The 15746-nt window shown below is 37.6% G+C and overlaps 1 protein-coding gene across 1 annotated transcript in view; it reads left to right on the forward strand.

The window, feature by feature from the left end:
• Positions 1-15746, forward strand: part of PRKAR2A (protein kinase cAMP-dependent type II regulatory subunit alpha) — a 66910-nt gene that overhangs the window by 36689 nt on the left and 14475 nt on the right. Inside the window, exons 3-5 of the mRNA XM_033009303.2 lie at positions 6308-6360; positions 7951-8034; positions 11578-11684. Of these exons, the coding sequence (XP_032865194.2) occupies positions 6308-6360; positions 7951-8034; positions 11578-11684 (244 nt within the window). The remainder of the gene's footprint in view (positions 1-6307; positions 6361-7950; positions 8035-11577; positions 11685-15746) is intronic.

Consider the following 15746-nt stretch of genomic DNA (forward strand, 5'->3'; position numbering starts at 1 on the left):
ATGGTTAGCACAGGTTTCTAAAGGCAAGGATAGCAAGCACTATAATACATCATCCAGCTCCCTTCAATGCCCCAACCTCCCTGGGCAAAATAATCTACCCAGAATTGTGCTTTGGGGTAGATTTGCCTGTGACCCCAGTTTTATTACTCTATTAAAGTAGTGGGCCTTGAGAAATATCAGTAACGTCCATATCAGAGATGGGCATTTTCTAGCTGAGTTAAGAGGTATAAGCAAAGCTTTGGGTAAGCCAGGTGAACATTTTCACCTGTTACTGTGTATGTACAATAGTACAGAGAGGCAATACTGGCTTTTCACAGAGCTGGGTGAAACAGTGGAGGATTTTAGGGTCTTACAGGCTTATTGGTGTCTCATAGGCTGCTTTGCCTGACAAAATGATCTGTGCAGCTTTCCATCCTGAGCAGGCTTTGGGACCATGTGCCGAGCTGTGCCTGAACCTGTAATCCTTGCTGGACTGAGCTGGTTTGGCACAGCCATGCTGAGTGACTTTGTATCTTTGTAGTTAATCTGTAACGCAGAGTAACTCTGCCTGTGAAGAACAGAGTTTATTTTTATTGTAATTTCCTTTTAACTTTAAATGAAGTCTGAAGCTGTTTCCAGAACGAAAATCCATTCTTTTCCTTTGCCACCTAAATGAATTATTTATAAATATTTCTCAACTGAAAAATCTTACACTTGATTTGACATATATGGCCATGCAAGTGGTTGTGTGTTTGAATATTCTGCATTGGTATTTGACAAAGATTTGAGGGGGCGTTGTTTGCTCAAGTCTCAGTCATTGTAAGTCGTGTCTCCGTTATGCCTCCTTGAGAATTAAGAATGAAATCAGGAGGTGGTATTGCTGTGGGTACTCCTGCATCTGGGGATTTTCATATGGCATATAAAGTAAAAGAGAAAACCCAGTCTTTTAAGATCCAAGATCTGAGTTTTGGGCTGGTGCAATGACATTCTTTTTAACTAAAAATTTACACTTGATTTCAGTCAGTTCTCACTAGTGAATTGAAGGCTGCAACAGCTGATTTCCTGCAGATGGCTTAACTGTTTTCCAGGTTTGTGTTACTTTTCTTTCTGTCATAGATGTGAAAATTGTTCAGGTAATGCAAATAGGTGCAGGTTCTGTTTCCCACTTGCTGGATCGAGGTATGAATCTGTCATCTGCTTTGACACGGTGAGATCTTTAGCTTGGAAAACAAAGTGCAGTTTCTAAACCAAAAAGTTCTGAGCTATCCAGTAACAGAAGTGAGAGGAAACTTGAAGTTGTTTCTCAAGTGCAGAAAATCACATTGAGCTGTGCCAGCAAGGACCTATGTTTAAGCTCTGTATAGACTTCCTAAGTTCATCCTGACTACATCGTTTTGGAGGTGTCTGCTTTAGCAGCTCAGCTGTCAAAGAAGGAATGACAAGCCACTGGAAGTGGTCACCTTTCCAGCTGGCATAATGCTTCCAGAAGAGGCTATACATCTGTCCCTTGAGAGACAGATTTACAAAACATTTGAAGCTTTGGCAAACTCAGATGCAAAGAATGTCACCTTGAAAGTAGTTTAACGCAGTAGTCAGCAGGATTACTGATCTGAATAAGTAACTGAAACAGTTGTTCTACACATACTAGTCTGGGTGGATTTTCATTAATGGTTCTCATAGGATCAGTTGGAGGAAATGCATCCTTGTAAGTAAAGACAAGTAAATAGGATTTCACTCTGAAGTACAGAAGGCGCTATCCAAAATGACAGAGAATATGACAGAACATGTCTTTGCTACTTCTTCCAATAACAACAGAAATATTAACAATGCATTCACCTTATATAAAAGGTAGAAATTTCATGTCCAATATGAAAACTTTTCCTCCTCTCGTGTGTCTGAAAGGTCTTCAGGCCTCAGCCTCTGGGCTGCTATTTTGAAAAAAGTAACAGTGATCTCTCAACTACTGGGATGGCATGCATTTCTCACAAAGGCTTCATTTGCTTATGGGAGCTAAAGGCTGAACTATTATGCAGATTTGCATAGAGTACAAGGCGTTTGATCTTGACAAAATGCATATTTTGCAGATCAATATTATCTTGGGAAAGATTAAAACTTGCATAAACAAAGGTGGTGTTTGTACTGGCAAACTTTTCTTGCTGCTTCTCATTCTCTCCCCACCCCTTGCTTCCCCCTCACCCTTCCACTGCTTATGTCATTGCTGCAACTAGAAAGATCGTTGTTGCTTTCAGATACTGTCACCTGCATAACAAAGCAGTGATCCAGTTGTATCATTTCTGAGCCTTCAGAAGTGTTAACAGATGTGCTTGTTCTTGAAAGCCAAAGAAGGTGCTGTATGAGGAGAAAACTAAACTAGCTGCAGCAGCTAAGAGCGACTAAATGTAGATGGTAGGATGAAAGCCTGAATTTCTTTTTATCTTAAAGCTTCTTAAAATTGAAAACTCTTTATGTTCCAAAGCTATTTGAACTATGTGGGTAGATTTGGAAGGAAGCTTGGCCTGCATGATAAATGCTGATATAGCTGTAGTAATAGAAATATGTAATTGGGGTGTATGTCATACTTGTACATAACTTTCACTGATGAATTCATGTTTAGCATTTGCTCAAGGGCGGAGTTGCGCTGAAAATCTCACATAGGAAAGGTGTGATTTCAGAAGTCATTTCAAATTATATTTGTGAGCTTTAGGTTGCACATGAAGAAAAAGTTCTTCCTCAGGAGGGTGGTGGAACAGTTTAGCCAGAGATGTGCAGTCTTCACCCAGGGAGGTTTCCAGGTCAGTCCCAATTTCGCATTGCAAACAGCTCCCCTTTAAGGGGTAGGCTGGACTGAGTGGCCTTCAGAGAGAGATCCCTTCCAACTGCTGTTTCAGTGAGTCTGGAAAGGTGCTACCAACACATTGCTTCAAGATAATCTTGTGAGAATAAATAAGCTTGCCTTGGGAGTACCTGTTTTATTGGGACACTGAAATAGTCAAGATGTGAATTCAGTCACGTATAAAGTAGTGGGGCAAATATGTTTTTGCTTTGTCGAGATGAAAGATCAGTTGTTTTTTCATTGGGACTGGCTGTACTGTGACCCACAGATGACTAACCTTCAGGAGTCCTAAAACTAACTTCCATAGATTTTTGACAGGGGTTGGCAGAGTTTAGGGTAGTTACAGGGGGTTTCTTTTCAGTCAAAAGAATAGAGAAGCAACACTGAACACAGACTGACACAGATCTTGACAGGTAATAAGTTCACCAGTACAGACTTCCACAAGTAATTTACCAATCAAAAATAGTGGAAAGAAAAATTAGATACATTGAAATGTAAACCACAGGCTGGTGTTGACGTAATGTTTGCCTTTTATTTGCATTAGTCATGTTTTAAAATATTTGGAAAATGCTGTTGGTTGTTATGAGTAGGCTGAAGTGCTTTCTAGCATACCACAATATTAATTTAAGCTTGAGGTCAGAATAAATCATTTTTCTCTCTGTCCCATTTTTTTAACCATCCCACAACAGATATGTTACATTAAGTGTTACAGCTCTGCTTGCAAATGAATAAAGTCCTGTCAGTCAGAACTGTCAGTTGAAGTCCAAAATGTCTGTCCTACCACTTCTACATGAAAAAATAAATCCCAGCAGGAGATTGAAGAACAAAAAGTATAATGGAAAGGATTTCTATGTGACAGCATGGGAAGAAGTGGTATTTTTGCCACATTTTTGTTGTATTTCTGTGGTGCCCATTCATGGGCACTCAGAAGTGATTTCCATATGTAAGGGAAGGGCATTAAGTCTTACTCTATATCCTTACCAGGCTTTATGAAGCTGTTTTTACACTTACTAAGATGAAATAGGGGAGATTTACATGTACAAATCCCAACCAAAGCTGTTTGATACTGAAGTTGCAAAGAACTGTGTTGTTTTGATTGCTGCACATTTTAAGATAATGTTTTGCTCTAATGCTGTAATCTTAGCCGTGGTAATTAAACTTCTTTCAAGAAAATCTTGAAGAGAATTTCCTCAATTCCAAAGCATATTCTTAGCAATATCTTCCCCACAGTTGAGGCGGGAACAGAATCTGATTCGCAGCTTAATATTGAGAATTTAAATGATAGAATGATGTAGTGAAGTACAGTGATCTCTGAATTCGTAGATACATGGCTTGAATGTGCTTATATGCCAGGTACTTTCAGAAACATACAGAAGTGCTTTTATGGTACGTACTGTAGTGCATAATTAAGAACTGAACTCTAGTTATTGGTAAGATATGCTGGTTGTAAAGAATAAAGATACTTTTTATCTCCAGTTTCACCATTCTGTTTAAACCAAGAAGCCTTTCTCCTAAGAAAATGTTCCTTATTAGAAAATCCAAAGCTTCCACAATAGTCTTTGATCCTCACTGTGAAATGGAAGGAGGAGGAAAGCTTTCACACCAAAATGGTAATAATGTTCTCTTTGTTAGTGTCTTTGTATTGCATACTAAGTGGATCTTTGCTTATCAGTCCAAGTTCTGCAACTTTGTAGGCATCTACCTTCTCATCATACGGTCATCTTTGGATTGTGTGGTGGATTATACTTTTTTTTCAGCTGGGGAAGAATGCTGTTTATCTTCTGTAAAGCATCTGCCCTAGATGTGGGTGGACCATTTTGTTGTAGGTGCACTGTTAATATACTGTTTCTATATTCTTAAATGATGCAAACCAGGAGAAGCAGTGTGACGCTGTGTTTATTGAATGAGCAATAACTACTCTTTAAATGCCTAATGATTAAATGATTGGATTTTTACATTGTGGTTTGATAAATGGAAATGCTTGTGTTGTATTCCAGTCTCTCCAACCTCTCCAGAAAAAAAGGGAATTAAAATCTAATTTGCTAGGAAAGACTTGTGCCTTTTAGGCAGAAAAAAATAAATACAGGTCTTCCCTAGCAAGTTATGCTGGACTTGTGCATTTTTATAGCCTTTTTGAAAGCATGATGACAAGGTCAGTAGTCCTGCATGCATTTTCAAATTATTTGCAAGTTGCTGAATGCTAGGCCTTCTAGATTTTTTTTTTTTTTTAATCTGCTTATTTTTATTTATAATTTCTAAGTCCATTCAGCTGCTAGATGTCACTGCAGTGAGCTTCTGGGCATTCTGCCAAGTCTTCAGTATTGTCAGGATGCTGGATAAAGTACAAAGGAAAATGCTTGTGTGTGTTTCTTTGTAAAATTTTACAAGTAGCGTATAGCCTCAGAAGTAAGACCACCATTATTAAAATAAGAGCAGAACTAGATGAAACCAGGGTGGACTCTCGCTTTCTCTGCCTATGTGTACAGCTAGTTAGAATGTAGAGTTCACTTTGACATGTAAGAAATGCAAATGTCCGTGGATTAATAAGAAAAGTCTGAGCTAGAGCCATAGGCTTTTGGCAGCCAATATTGTAAAATTGTGTAACAGTGTAACTGTTAAGATAATTGAAGATAAGTCTTTTCTGAGAGAACTAAATCTGAACAAAAATGGTTTGAAATTTTAGAAGCTCAGCATTATCATTGCCTCTCTTACAATTGATCCTGTAGTTATAATGATGTTTGGCAGAGCCTTGTTCCTATGCACCGCAGCATAAGGTTTCCACAAATGTCCTCATGCTTTTTTAAAAAAATTACTTTGTGTATTTTTTAAGCTTGTTTTTATATCACAACTTGACATCCATTTGATTCAAATGTAGTAAGATACAGGAGCATATGGTGGAGGGGACTAAACATTTTTTGTCACAGAATATACTATGGGCAAGCTGATTGTGCATTTCCCAGGTTAATTTATGTGTAAATGTGATTTCTTTGTATTGAAAAAAACCCAAAATATATGTACTCACTTTCAAATCTGACATGAGGTGGAGTGAGTGCCACATACCTCCTTGTATTCTTTTTTTTTTGTGTGTGTGTATGTTGCTATATACTTTGCACTACAAAGAACAAAACCACGTAGCTGCAGTATTTTTTCCCTGCATTTTAGAGATGTTTGTAAATGAATCTGAATGGAGATTTTTATGCTTTGGTGAGAATTGAAAGGAAATACATGTCCATGCTTTGGAGTACTCACTAGGCAAGATTATTCTATTGTAAGTTACAGACTTCTTACATGAGACTTTGAGAACAGCTATGCTGTGCCTTCCCAGAGAATAGAGGGGATTTAAGCCACTGACACTATAACGACATGAAACAAAATCACTTTTGTTTTTTCCTGTAGGAAAATAAAATGTAGAAGAAAGTAATTTAAACTTGATTTGTTTGATGTTCTCATGTAATGGCTTCTTTTTACTAATTTCCTTTCTCTCTCTCTTTCAAGTTTGTGCTGAAGCTTTCAATCCAGATGAAGAGGAAGAAGATACAGAACAAAGGGTAAGAATGAGTGAATTGCATCATGCATGGTTCTCTCTACAGTGTGACAGGCAGATATCTGTGCGTCACCTTTTCCCTACCACTCGTGCATTTTGTTTGAAGAGGCTGTGTGGTATGCTGACATTGACAAAGTGACATTGCTCTGAAATTTAGGGCCACTTTGTCTCATGCACTTTTTTATTCATTATAGCTTTAATATCATTTTGCTTCAAAGGACTTGCGATCTGTGCTTAAATCTACCATCTTTTAAATTTTGGATATTTTCCTTTCTTAATTATCTTAAAGGCTTGTTGAGGCAGTTCCTAGAGCATTGATGCTGTTGTGAAGAACTAGTTAAGCTTTACCACAGCTGTTTCTTCATGAGTACTTAAAATTCCTCACATGCTTTTTACTGTCTTTCTTGTCAAAGCAGTTCTGCCTGGGTAGGAGAAATACTTTGTTGAAATATTTTAAGATTGTGGCCACCTGTTATTCCGTTGTTTTTGAAAGTTGGGAATTTCTAGGAATTGCAAGTCCAGATACTGTAATTGTATTTCTTTAGAGATGCTCTTATGTGAGCAAATCCTGTAGCCTGGTTGGTGAGGGTCAATGGTTTCTTTCTGGGATTCTGGCGTTCCATTTTCAGGTTCCATCTTAAGGATGCTTACACTTCTACAATGAAACTTTAAGTCTAATTTAATTTGTCTTAAAAAAGAAGATACTTGATAGATAAGATGCTATAAAAAGAAAAAAAGACTGTGTCTGATCATCCAAATGTTTGTAAACCCGGATACATTTATTCCATCAAAAGTTTTAATTTTCCTAACTGCTGATTCAATATTGAATTTTCTGTTAAAACAAGGATCTGAGATCTGTTCAACTTTGGATGATGAATTTTTGGAAATGCCTACTAATGTAACTGTTTATTGGAATCCTTGTTATTCCAGAAATATAGTTAATGTGGTGAATGTGAGTTAATTAATATTTATATATGTTTTCATAATTAGCCCCCAAAAAGCACATATATAAACATTTTTATGACACAGTGAGTTTTGGTTCCTTTAACCTGATGAGATGCTTATAATTTAAAAGAAGTAACAACAAAAAAATACCTGAAACAGCAAGGCTTTTATTTAAGTAATTTTGTTGGAAAAAGAAAATATGCTTCTCAGATAACTTCTGTTATTACATGGGCTGAGATACATATGTATCACAAATCTTACAAACTACCTGTATGCCAATAATAATATATTAGGACTGATAGTTTGTAGTTTAGAAAGAAAACCGTTGACTTCTTCCCGTGTTCCAAATGCTCAAGCCTTGACTGTGTCAGTGGCTGGGTTGGAAGGGAAAGAAAAGGCATCCTCTTCTTTCTTGACAGCTATTTTGCACGTGTTAATTATCAGAATAACATATTTCTTATGTCTGTTTCTTTTATTCTGTCTTGCATTACATGTTTATATATAAATACTGTTTATGCAAACAACAAAAAAGAATTATATACTTTGACACTCTTAAATTGTGTTCTGCTTTTTCACTCTGAAGAGAAGGTTCAGTCTGTAATCATATTTCTTTGTTGTCATGACAGTTTTGGTTTACTTTGTTTTAAAGGTAGTTCATCCAAAAACCGATGAACAGCGATGCAGACTGCAGGAAGCATGTAAAGATATCCTACTTTTCAAAAACCTTGATCAGGTAATACAATTTTAAGAAAATCTTAACTGGAGTTGATGGTTTGTGGGTACAGGTAATAGCGTGACCTAACAGTCCAGACACTTCTTTGCACTGTGATAGTACATAAATTATTAATTATATACAGGCTGGATTGGGACATGTGTTTGGAGATCAACAATTAAAGAACTATATAAACAAACATGTCAAATTGCCAGTTACCATGATTTTCAGATCCCTCCCCCTGCAATTTTATTTTTCTGTTAGAGAAAAGTTTGTGTTGCTTTTTATTTTTTGCTTATCTTTCAGTATTTGCTGTTGGGTACCATTGCACCTGATTTCCTTTTCCCTAGGAAACAGTTCATAATTTTATGAGCAATTTCACAAGGAAATTACCTACGCATTTGTGATATTGAACACTACCCACATTTACATGATTTAATATTGCTGCACCTTCTTCTTAAATGCCAATATGACAGTAAATTTTCTGTAAATAAATGTAAATTAATGTTTTTAGGTTGTTCCTATTCTTACTTGTCTTATTTTTATTGCTGAAGTTGGTTATTAATTACTCATTGCCTCAGCATGGAGATTTAAGGGTGTCTCCATTGCTCACACTAGTAATCTTTATTGGTATGAATTTTTTTTTAATGAGGATCTTGGTAACAGACCATTGGAGATCCTCTAATCCAGCCTCTGAGAGGCCATAGAATAAATGCATCTTGTCTCTGGTCTGGTGTTTCCGTGAAAGCAGAACTGACGTCTCTACTGCAGCTTGGGGAAGAATGAAAGCTGTAATAGCAGTGATGGTCCCTGCAGCTTCCTGGGTTGAATCAGTGAGCTTTGACTGAGATATGAAAGGATGGATGTGACAGCTTACAGTTTCAGAAATGCTGCTCAGCTTTCCTTGAAAACCAAAGTTATCCCAGTTCTTGGTTGCTGTACAAACCCCAAGAGTCACTGAACTTCATTCTCAAAATAATTGTTGGAAGCTTCTGATTGCAGCAAGCATGAGGAACTGACATTCTGTCAAAAACTTTCATTGAAAGCTGTCCTTTCCAAGATTGGCCTCTCACTGATCTGGGATTCGTGTTGTCATTAAGCCTATTTACTTAAAACATTTTAAAGGTTCCATTTGCAAGTAACCTGATTATGTACAGTAAAAAATGAAACATATTTAAGAACATTCAGCAGCTCAAGGGAGTATGTACAAAATGTGATCACCATTTGAATTGAGAAGGCCAATCTTTTAGCTTCCAGCAAAATCTCCTAGAAGCAAAAATTAATAACCAATTTATATTCAAAGATGACTTTGAAAAACAAATTTGAGCTGAGAAAGTGGGCTTGGAAAAATACTGCTTCATGGGAAAAACTTTCTAAGCAGCTGAGGAGAGAAGTAAGGGAAATAATCTTACCTGCAGCTGCTAAAGACTCAGGCTTTAAGATAGCACGTGGCTGAAGAACATGACTGCAGTCACTTAGTATGACAAAGGGCACTTAGCAGAGAGGGGAGACCTTGCCTAGTAATGGATATAAAGGGAGTATGGAACTTGCATCCTTTTGCCCCTCCTCCCAGTAATTTCTTTTTAATTCCTTCTGTATAATGTGACTGGTTTGGAGGGTTGGCTATAGAATATCCACTGAAAGGCAGAATGTATGTCTGCTGCTTTTGCTCAGTGTATATTGTCCTTTCATAATTGTAAGAAACACTTTCAAATTAAGGCTCAAAATATGTTGTTTTGTTTCTTAACCTCTGAAGAGTGTCATGTAAAACTTTTTATTTAAAAGCAAACAAACCCACCCCTTTAGGAGTAAATATGACTATGTGCCTCAGGTGTCCTGGACAAATTAATCCCTTTTCTGCTGGCGGCATTTAGGTGAACTGTGCTGAATTTAGGCCCAATGACTCAACAGCCCTTTAAAATGTCTTCACTTGCATGAATAACTATTTTATATATATATATATATATTATATAGTTCCTGTAGTAATTGATATCAAACAGAAGGGAGCTAGTGTCCAGTGGATCACTTCTAGCAAGATTCATGCTGAACTCTGGATTAAACTCAAATCAGATTGTCACAGACCAAGATTTTGAGCATCCCCAATGATAAACCTGATTTATGTTTCAATGTGAAGTGCTGGGGGAGTAGATAACTTCTCTCCTGTTAAAATCTCTGTATGGTGTATCATGCATAGCTTCCCCAGTGTCATATAAATGAGTTTGTAGAATTGTGGTGACAACTGAATTTTGTACTGAGCGAAAGCAATGACGGTTATCCTTACCAGCAAGGCCCCTAAGAATGCTCAGTGCCAATATTTAAATCACAAGAGGTTTTTTACAATTCAGAAATCTGACAAAGCTTGTCCTTTCATTAACAGAAGAGCTCTTTGCTTTATTTACTTAAAATAAGTCTTTACCTGTTTATCCTCCATATAAAGCAATATTGAGTTATAGTATTTTTAAAAATTTTCAAAATCTGTATTGCTTGTTTTCTAACAACTGTTACTTAAATGCATGCTGTGAAATATGTGGTTAAAATAAATGGCTTTCATGCAATAATTATTTGTTTCATTTAAATATTAGGAGAGTTTTTAAAGGCAAGAAAATAGGATTGTAGTGAAAATATAGGCAATATTTTCAAGTTAGTGGTGCCTATAGATGCTGCAGTTATTCCCAATTTAAGGAGCGCAGTAAATATTTCAAGTGTAGTTAGTAGCATAACGGCTAGTTTACACGTTCATGCAGTATATTTTTGGAAACTCAGCTGTGATCTACATCTTCAACTTTGAACATCTGGTCATTGAAAATGCAATGAAAGTCTATTGTTAATGGACTTTGGAATAACAAAGGTGGTAAAGCAGGTCAGCATTGAGGCAAGGCATCATCTCTCCTGGGTTTCACAGCTTCCCTGGATATGCTGCCTACAAAGAAAGTTTACTCGTGGCTCATCAGCAAAAACGAGCTTGAGTCTGCTGTGCAGACCAGCATTACCCCATTTTCCTGTATGTGCTCCCCATCTGTATCTATCTGATCGTGTCTTGTGCTGGAATTGAAGGTTCTGTAAGACACAGTCCATCTGGGGAGATTTGTTCAGTACAGTCCTGATCATGACTGGGGATCTTAGATGATGACAGTACCAATAAGTTACTAATAAATCATGGTGCAGTTTCTAGACATACATCTAATGAAACACATGTATTGTTGATATAGATCAATATGTATCTGTTGCAGTGAAGCTGTGTCAGATTATACCAAGTGAGAGCTTGCTGTATATGTGTGCCTTGGCACTGAAATGGTATGCATAAGTTCAGCCATTTGGACATAAATTTGAGATAATAGCTCTTCTGTAGTGGAACTATCTATGTTTGTCTGCATTACTGAATTTATATTAATAAGCTGGGAACAAATGAAGTGCTAGTGGAAATCAACATTTATTATCAGTATTACTTGTATTTGTGTACAGTAAAAATAATGCAATGTATGTTGCACTTCACTATCCAGATCAAAGTCTTTTGATTTTTTTTTTTTTTTTTTTTTTTTTCCCCCCTCTTGTTCATTTTTTTAGGAGCAGCTGTCTCAGGTCCTTGATGCCATGTTTGAGAGGAAGGTGAAACCTCAGGAACATGTAATTGACCAAGGTGATGATGGAGACAACTTCTATGTCATTGAGCGGTAAGTAGCTGTGCCTTTGCAATGTAGAGTATGTTTATTTTCGGTTTCTTAGAAATGGCATGGAATGCTTACTGCAGGACAGTTTCTGAAGGAAACTTACTTTCTGCAGTCATTCAGTCATTGCCTCTTCCTTTAATTTTTCTGTTTTCCCCTTTAAATCCCAGTTGACTTTTGGATCATTTGCCCAGGGGTAATCAAATATGACAGAGGTGAACATTTCAAACCTGCTGGATTTGAACACATTCTGTGTGACTGTGTAAAAACTGAAATACTGCTTTCTCTGAGGGAAGGGCTGCAGCATAAACTTGCCTATGATTTTGTTCGGTTTAGCTTTTATGCCCATCAGCGTATGCATAGCTTAAAACCTGCCATACTACATGCTGCCTCTAGACTAGGATGTGTTTTTTCTGAAGAAAGGGGAGGGAAAAGCAGCAAAAGAAACTGTAAGGGAATGGACAGGAGATCATTTTGGGGAAGGAGAATGCAGGAAAAGAAAAATAATCCATGGAACAACCAATCAGTTGTCCAGTCAGTTTTGATCACTGACTTCAGAGACACTTGTGGTTACTTTGCTTCTGTTGGTCATGTGATTTGTATTTGCACAGTTTAAGGTGCCATTTTGCAATTTTTTGCATCAAGCAAATTCATATGATAATTTTTTTGATCATATATATGATAGATACGTGTGTGCATGCACATTTTGAGTATCTTTTACCCTTTTGGAAGAAATTCTGGCTAATGTTACTTTTAATCACTTATCTGAAGAAGAATTAAGGACACAGATTTATTTTCTCCTCTAAAACTGTAATATTAAGCAGAATATTACTGACCGAATTATGAACGTCTGTTGGAACATGATCTTAGGAAACTACTTTTTTGATGCATTGTTATCTTCTTTATCACTGAAATAATGTCACCATTAATTTTGCATTAAATGCTTTCAAAGCAGTTCTTAAAGACAGTGTGTTGCCTTTTGAATTGTCATTTATGCTGTGTTTAAGGAATTTGCAAAAGAATTTATAGGTTAGAAATTGTTCATTTTAAATGATCCTTGTTCATTTTAAGGACATTCCCCTTTCTGATTAGTGTAATTACAGAACATAAGGCTACCTCAAATTAATTCTGACCATATGCCTGTTCTCCTGTCCTCTACCATATCATCCTATTAGCCTAAACCAGTGCTCCATTTCTACACTCAGTTATCTCCCTCAACCACTCAGCCTCAGACCAATCCCATGTCTTTGGCTGGACAGGACAAGTTCTTTCTCTTGTTGTGTTCACTGGGGGTATCAGGCTGTCCCAGGTAAGAGTAAGGTACTGCAGATCTGAACTCAAGGGAGCCAGAGCCACCAGCTCTGCAAAGATGAGGTGTATGCAGAGCAGTGGTTCCTAATCTTGAAGAAACTTAAACTCAGTTTGGGTGCCTCTCAAAAATGTTAGATGCCATCAGGCAATTATAATTTGTTTCTGTGTAAGTCTTCTAACCTGTTGATTACTAAAAAGCTCTTCCGGCTACAAGTTTTAACCTAAAATAAATAAGTCAAATGGAACATTATCTTTGATATTTAGGTAAATGTTTTTATGGTCTCTGTTCTACAGATGCAATGCTATTCCATAATGTTGTTTTCTGTCAAGAGATAGTTGGGTTGGAAGACTTCATGTTTTTAAGTTTTTGTTTTGTTTTACTCTCAAGGTGGAATACACCAGTCACATAAACGTGTTGCCAAAAGTATGTGGCAGAAAGGCTATACAGTGAGGGAAATTAAACTTGGTGTTGTCTAGCAATAGAGCATACCAGACTTTGCTGTAAACACCAACTTGGCTGCAACTCTTACGTCAGCTATTCAGTTATTAGAAAGAATTCTACAGTTATGAATTTTCTGTCCCCTTCTCTCCATTTCCAGACCTCTTCCACCTCCCACATCCTCATTTTTTTTTTTCTCATGCAAAAGAATAGCAGGATACTGGTGCTTATGGAAAGCTACAGTATTTCCATTTGCCTGCAGGTGCAAATTCAGAGGACTCTGGCTCTTTCAAGGCATCAGTAGGCATGTCTTGTTACTCTTAAGATAAGTCATTAATGCCTAAATATCCCTGAGGATTAGTTTCTTCCTGTGTGAATGAACAGTGACTTTGTGCTGGAGATGTAACTCTTTAGCTTCTCGTCTGCATAGAAATACAGGCTTTCTGGCACAGATTGTTTTGTGGTGCGTGTTTTTTTTGTTTTTTTTTTTTTTTTTTTGTGTGTGTCTCCTAAAGTCTTCTGTTTGTAGTACTTCCTCACCAGATCACTTTTGTCTGAGTGTCTTTCACCATGCACAGAGGGACAGCAGGCAGGACTGATGCAACTTGAGGATGCAACAGCTGACTGAGCAGTCATCAGTCAGGAGGGGCAGCACTGGCCTCTCTTGCCTCTTGAAATGGGCTGATCCACAGTCTTGCTGAGTTGCCCCCTTGTGCTTTTCTGCCCTTTTTTTTTTCCTTGGGGTTTTATATTTTTTCAAGTCAGTTATTTTCCTTTTGAGTCCTTGAGCTCCTAATGATTACCATCTCAACAATTACACTTAGGTCTGTGTTTTTATTATTCTTATCTCAGGGCTTTTGCTCATGGACTGTCTTACAGCTCAGCAGTGGTTTTCTCAATAAAGCTGAGCCAAGGTCACCCAGTGGTGCCTCACCAATTTAGTCCTTGGGCCACAGACAGCTTAATGCTTGGCTGAAGGTTACGTGACTATAGTTATTTGGAAATAAATGGCGCTAGTAAGTGACTTTCAGGCTGAGGGATGGGAAGAAGTTGTTGCATTTGCTTAAGGTGCTCACAGATGGCTCTTCTGAATCAAAAAAACCCTCTTAAGATCATTGTTTCTGGTGCCTCTCAGAGAATCATTAAATAGATATTGGCCTTTACAAGAATTAGTGAAACTTTCCATCAACACTAATCCTTATTTAGTTTACTGTTAGCATGCTGTTGGTTTCCTTCTGTGACTCTTAGGGGTGAGTAAGCAGTGGACTGTAAAAAGTGTCTGGTCAGGACCCTATGCAGTCTTCGTGCACCTGGCTTCCTCCTTTAGCTTTCTGGGTGACAGAGAGACTAAATTTCTTTGATCTTCTGACATGTCTGGATCTGGTCCATCTACTATTGATCCAGTAGCCAAACTTTTCTCTGGGTCTGAAAGGCTTTTAATACAGTAGACCCTCAAGTCACTGTGCAAAGCTTCTTCACTTTGATGTATTTTAATTGTTTGATGCATGCACTGTCCACTTTGTGGAATCTCCTACAAATGGAGCTAGCATAAAGCTGTCCTACAGTATGTTGTTTTTTTTTTTTTTTTTGGTGCATCAGTGTTCAGAGATAACTAACAAAGCCAGGGCTGTCCATCAACAATCCCGAAAGAACCCCTGCTGTTAATATTAGGCAGATCTCACCAATGAGTCTGTTCCCATAACTGTTTACCATTAGAAGTTTTACCTACTGCCATTTCTGGTGATTCTTTTTTTTCTTATGTGCCTAATGATGTTCTGGGAGATAATACCACTCCTTTTGACAAAGGTCTAAACTCCTGGGGAAGATTATATGCGTGTTTAGCTGCTTAAAGGCAGGAAGGTGTTCTCTACCTGCTTTTCTCCAGGGTGTGATATATTTTGCAGTCTCTTAGGCCAGTGGCTAGTCCCTGAATGATCTCTAGTGCCATAGCCAAGAATTAATCAATCCTAGTCAAGTTATATTTTTTCATTATTTTTTTTAAAACCCCAAGCATAAGACAGCCCCGAGGGTGTTAGACACTTGTTTGACTTCTAAAAGGCTACCTTTCTGTGCACAGCCTGATTCTTCACACACAGTTGGTGTGGTGCAGTTTGATCCAGATTTGTGTCTTGTGCTTTGACTCACTGGACTTGTACCTGCATCTTCATCAGAGTAGCCTCTTGACTCTTTGTAAATTGTGGGATACTGTTTCCTTAACTTCATTATATGTAGGAAGTGTGCTTCCTGGAGAACAGGGTGAGGAGGCCTTTCCAACTTGAACAGGTTACAGCTCCCTTTGGACAAAGTGCAAGGAGGCT

The sequence above is a fragment of the Tyto alba genome, unplaced genomic scaffold (assembly GCF_018691265.1).
Source record: "Tyto alba isolate M040663 unplaced genomic scaffold, T.alba_DEE_v4.0 Super-Scaffold_3, whole genome shotgun sequence".
Classification (NCBI taxonomy): domain Eukaryota; kingdom Metazoa; phylum Chordata; class Aves; order Strigiformes; family Tytonidae; genus Tyto; species Tyto alba.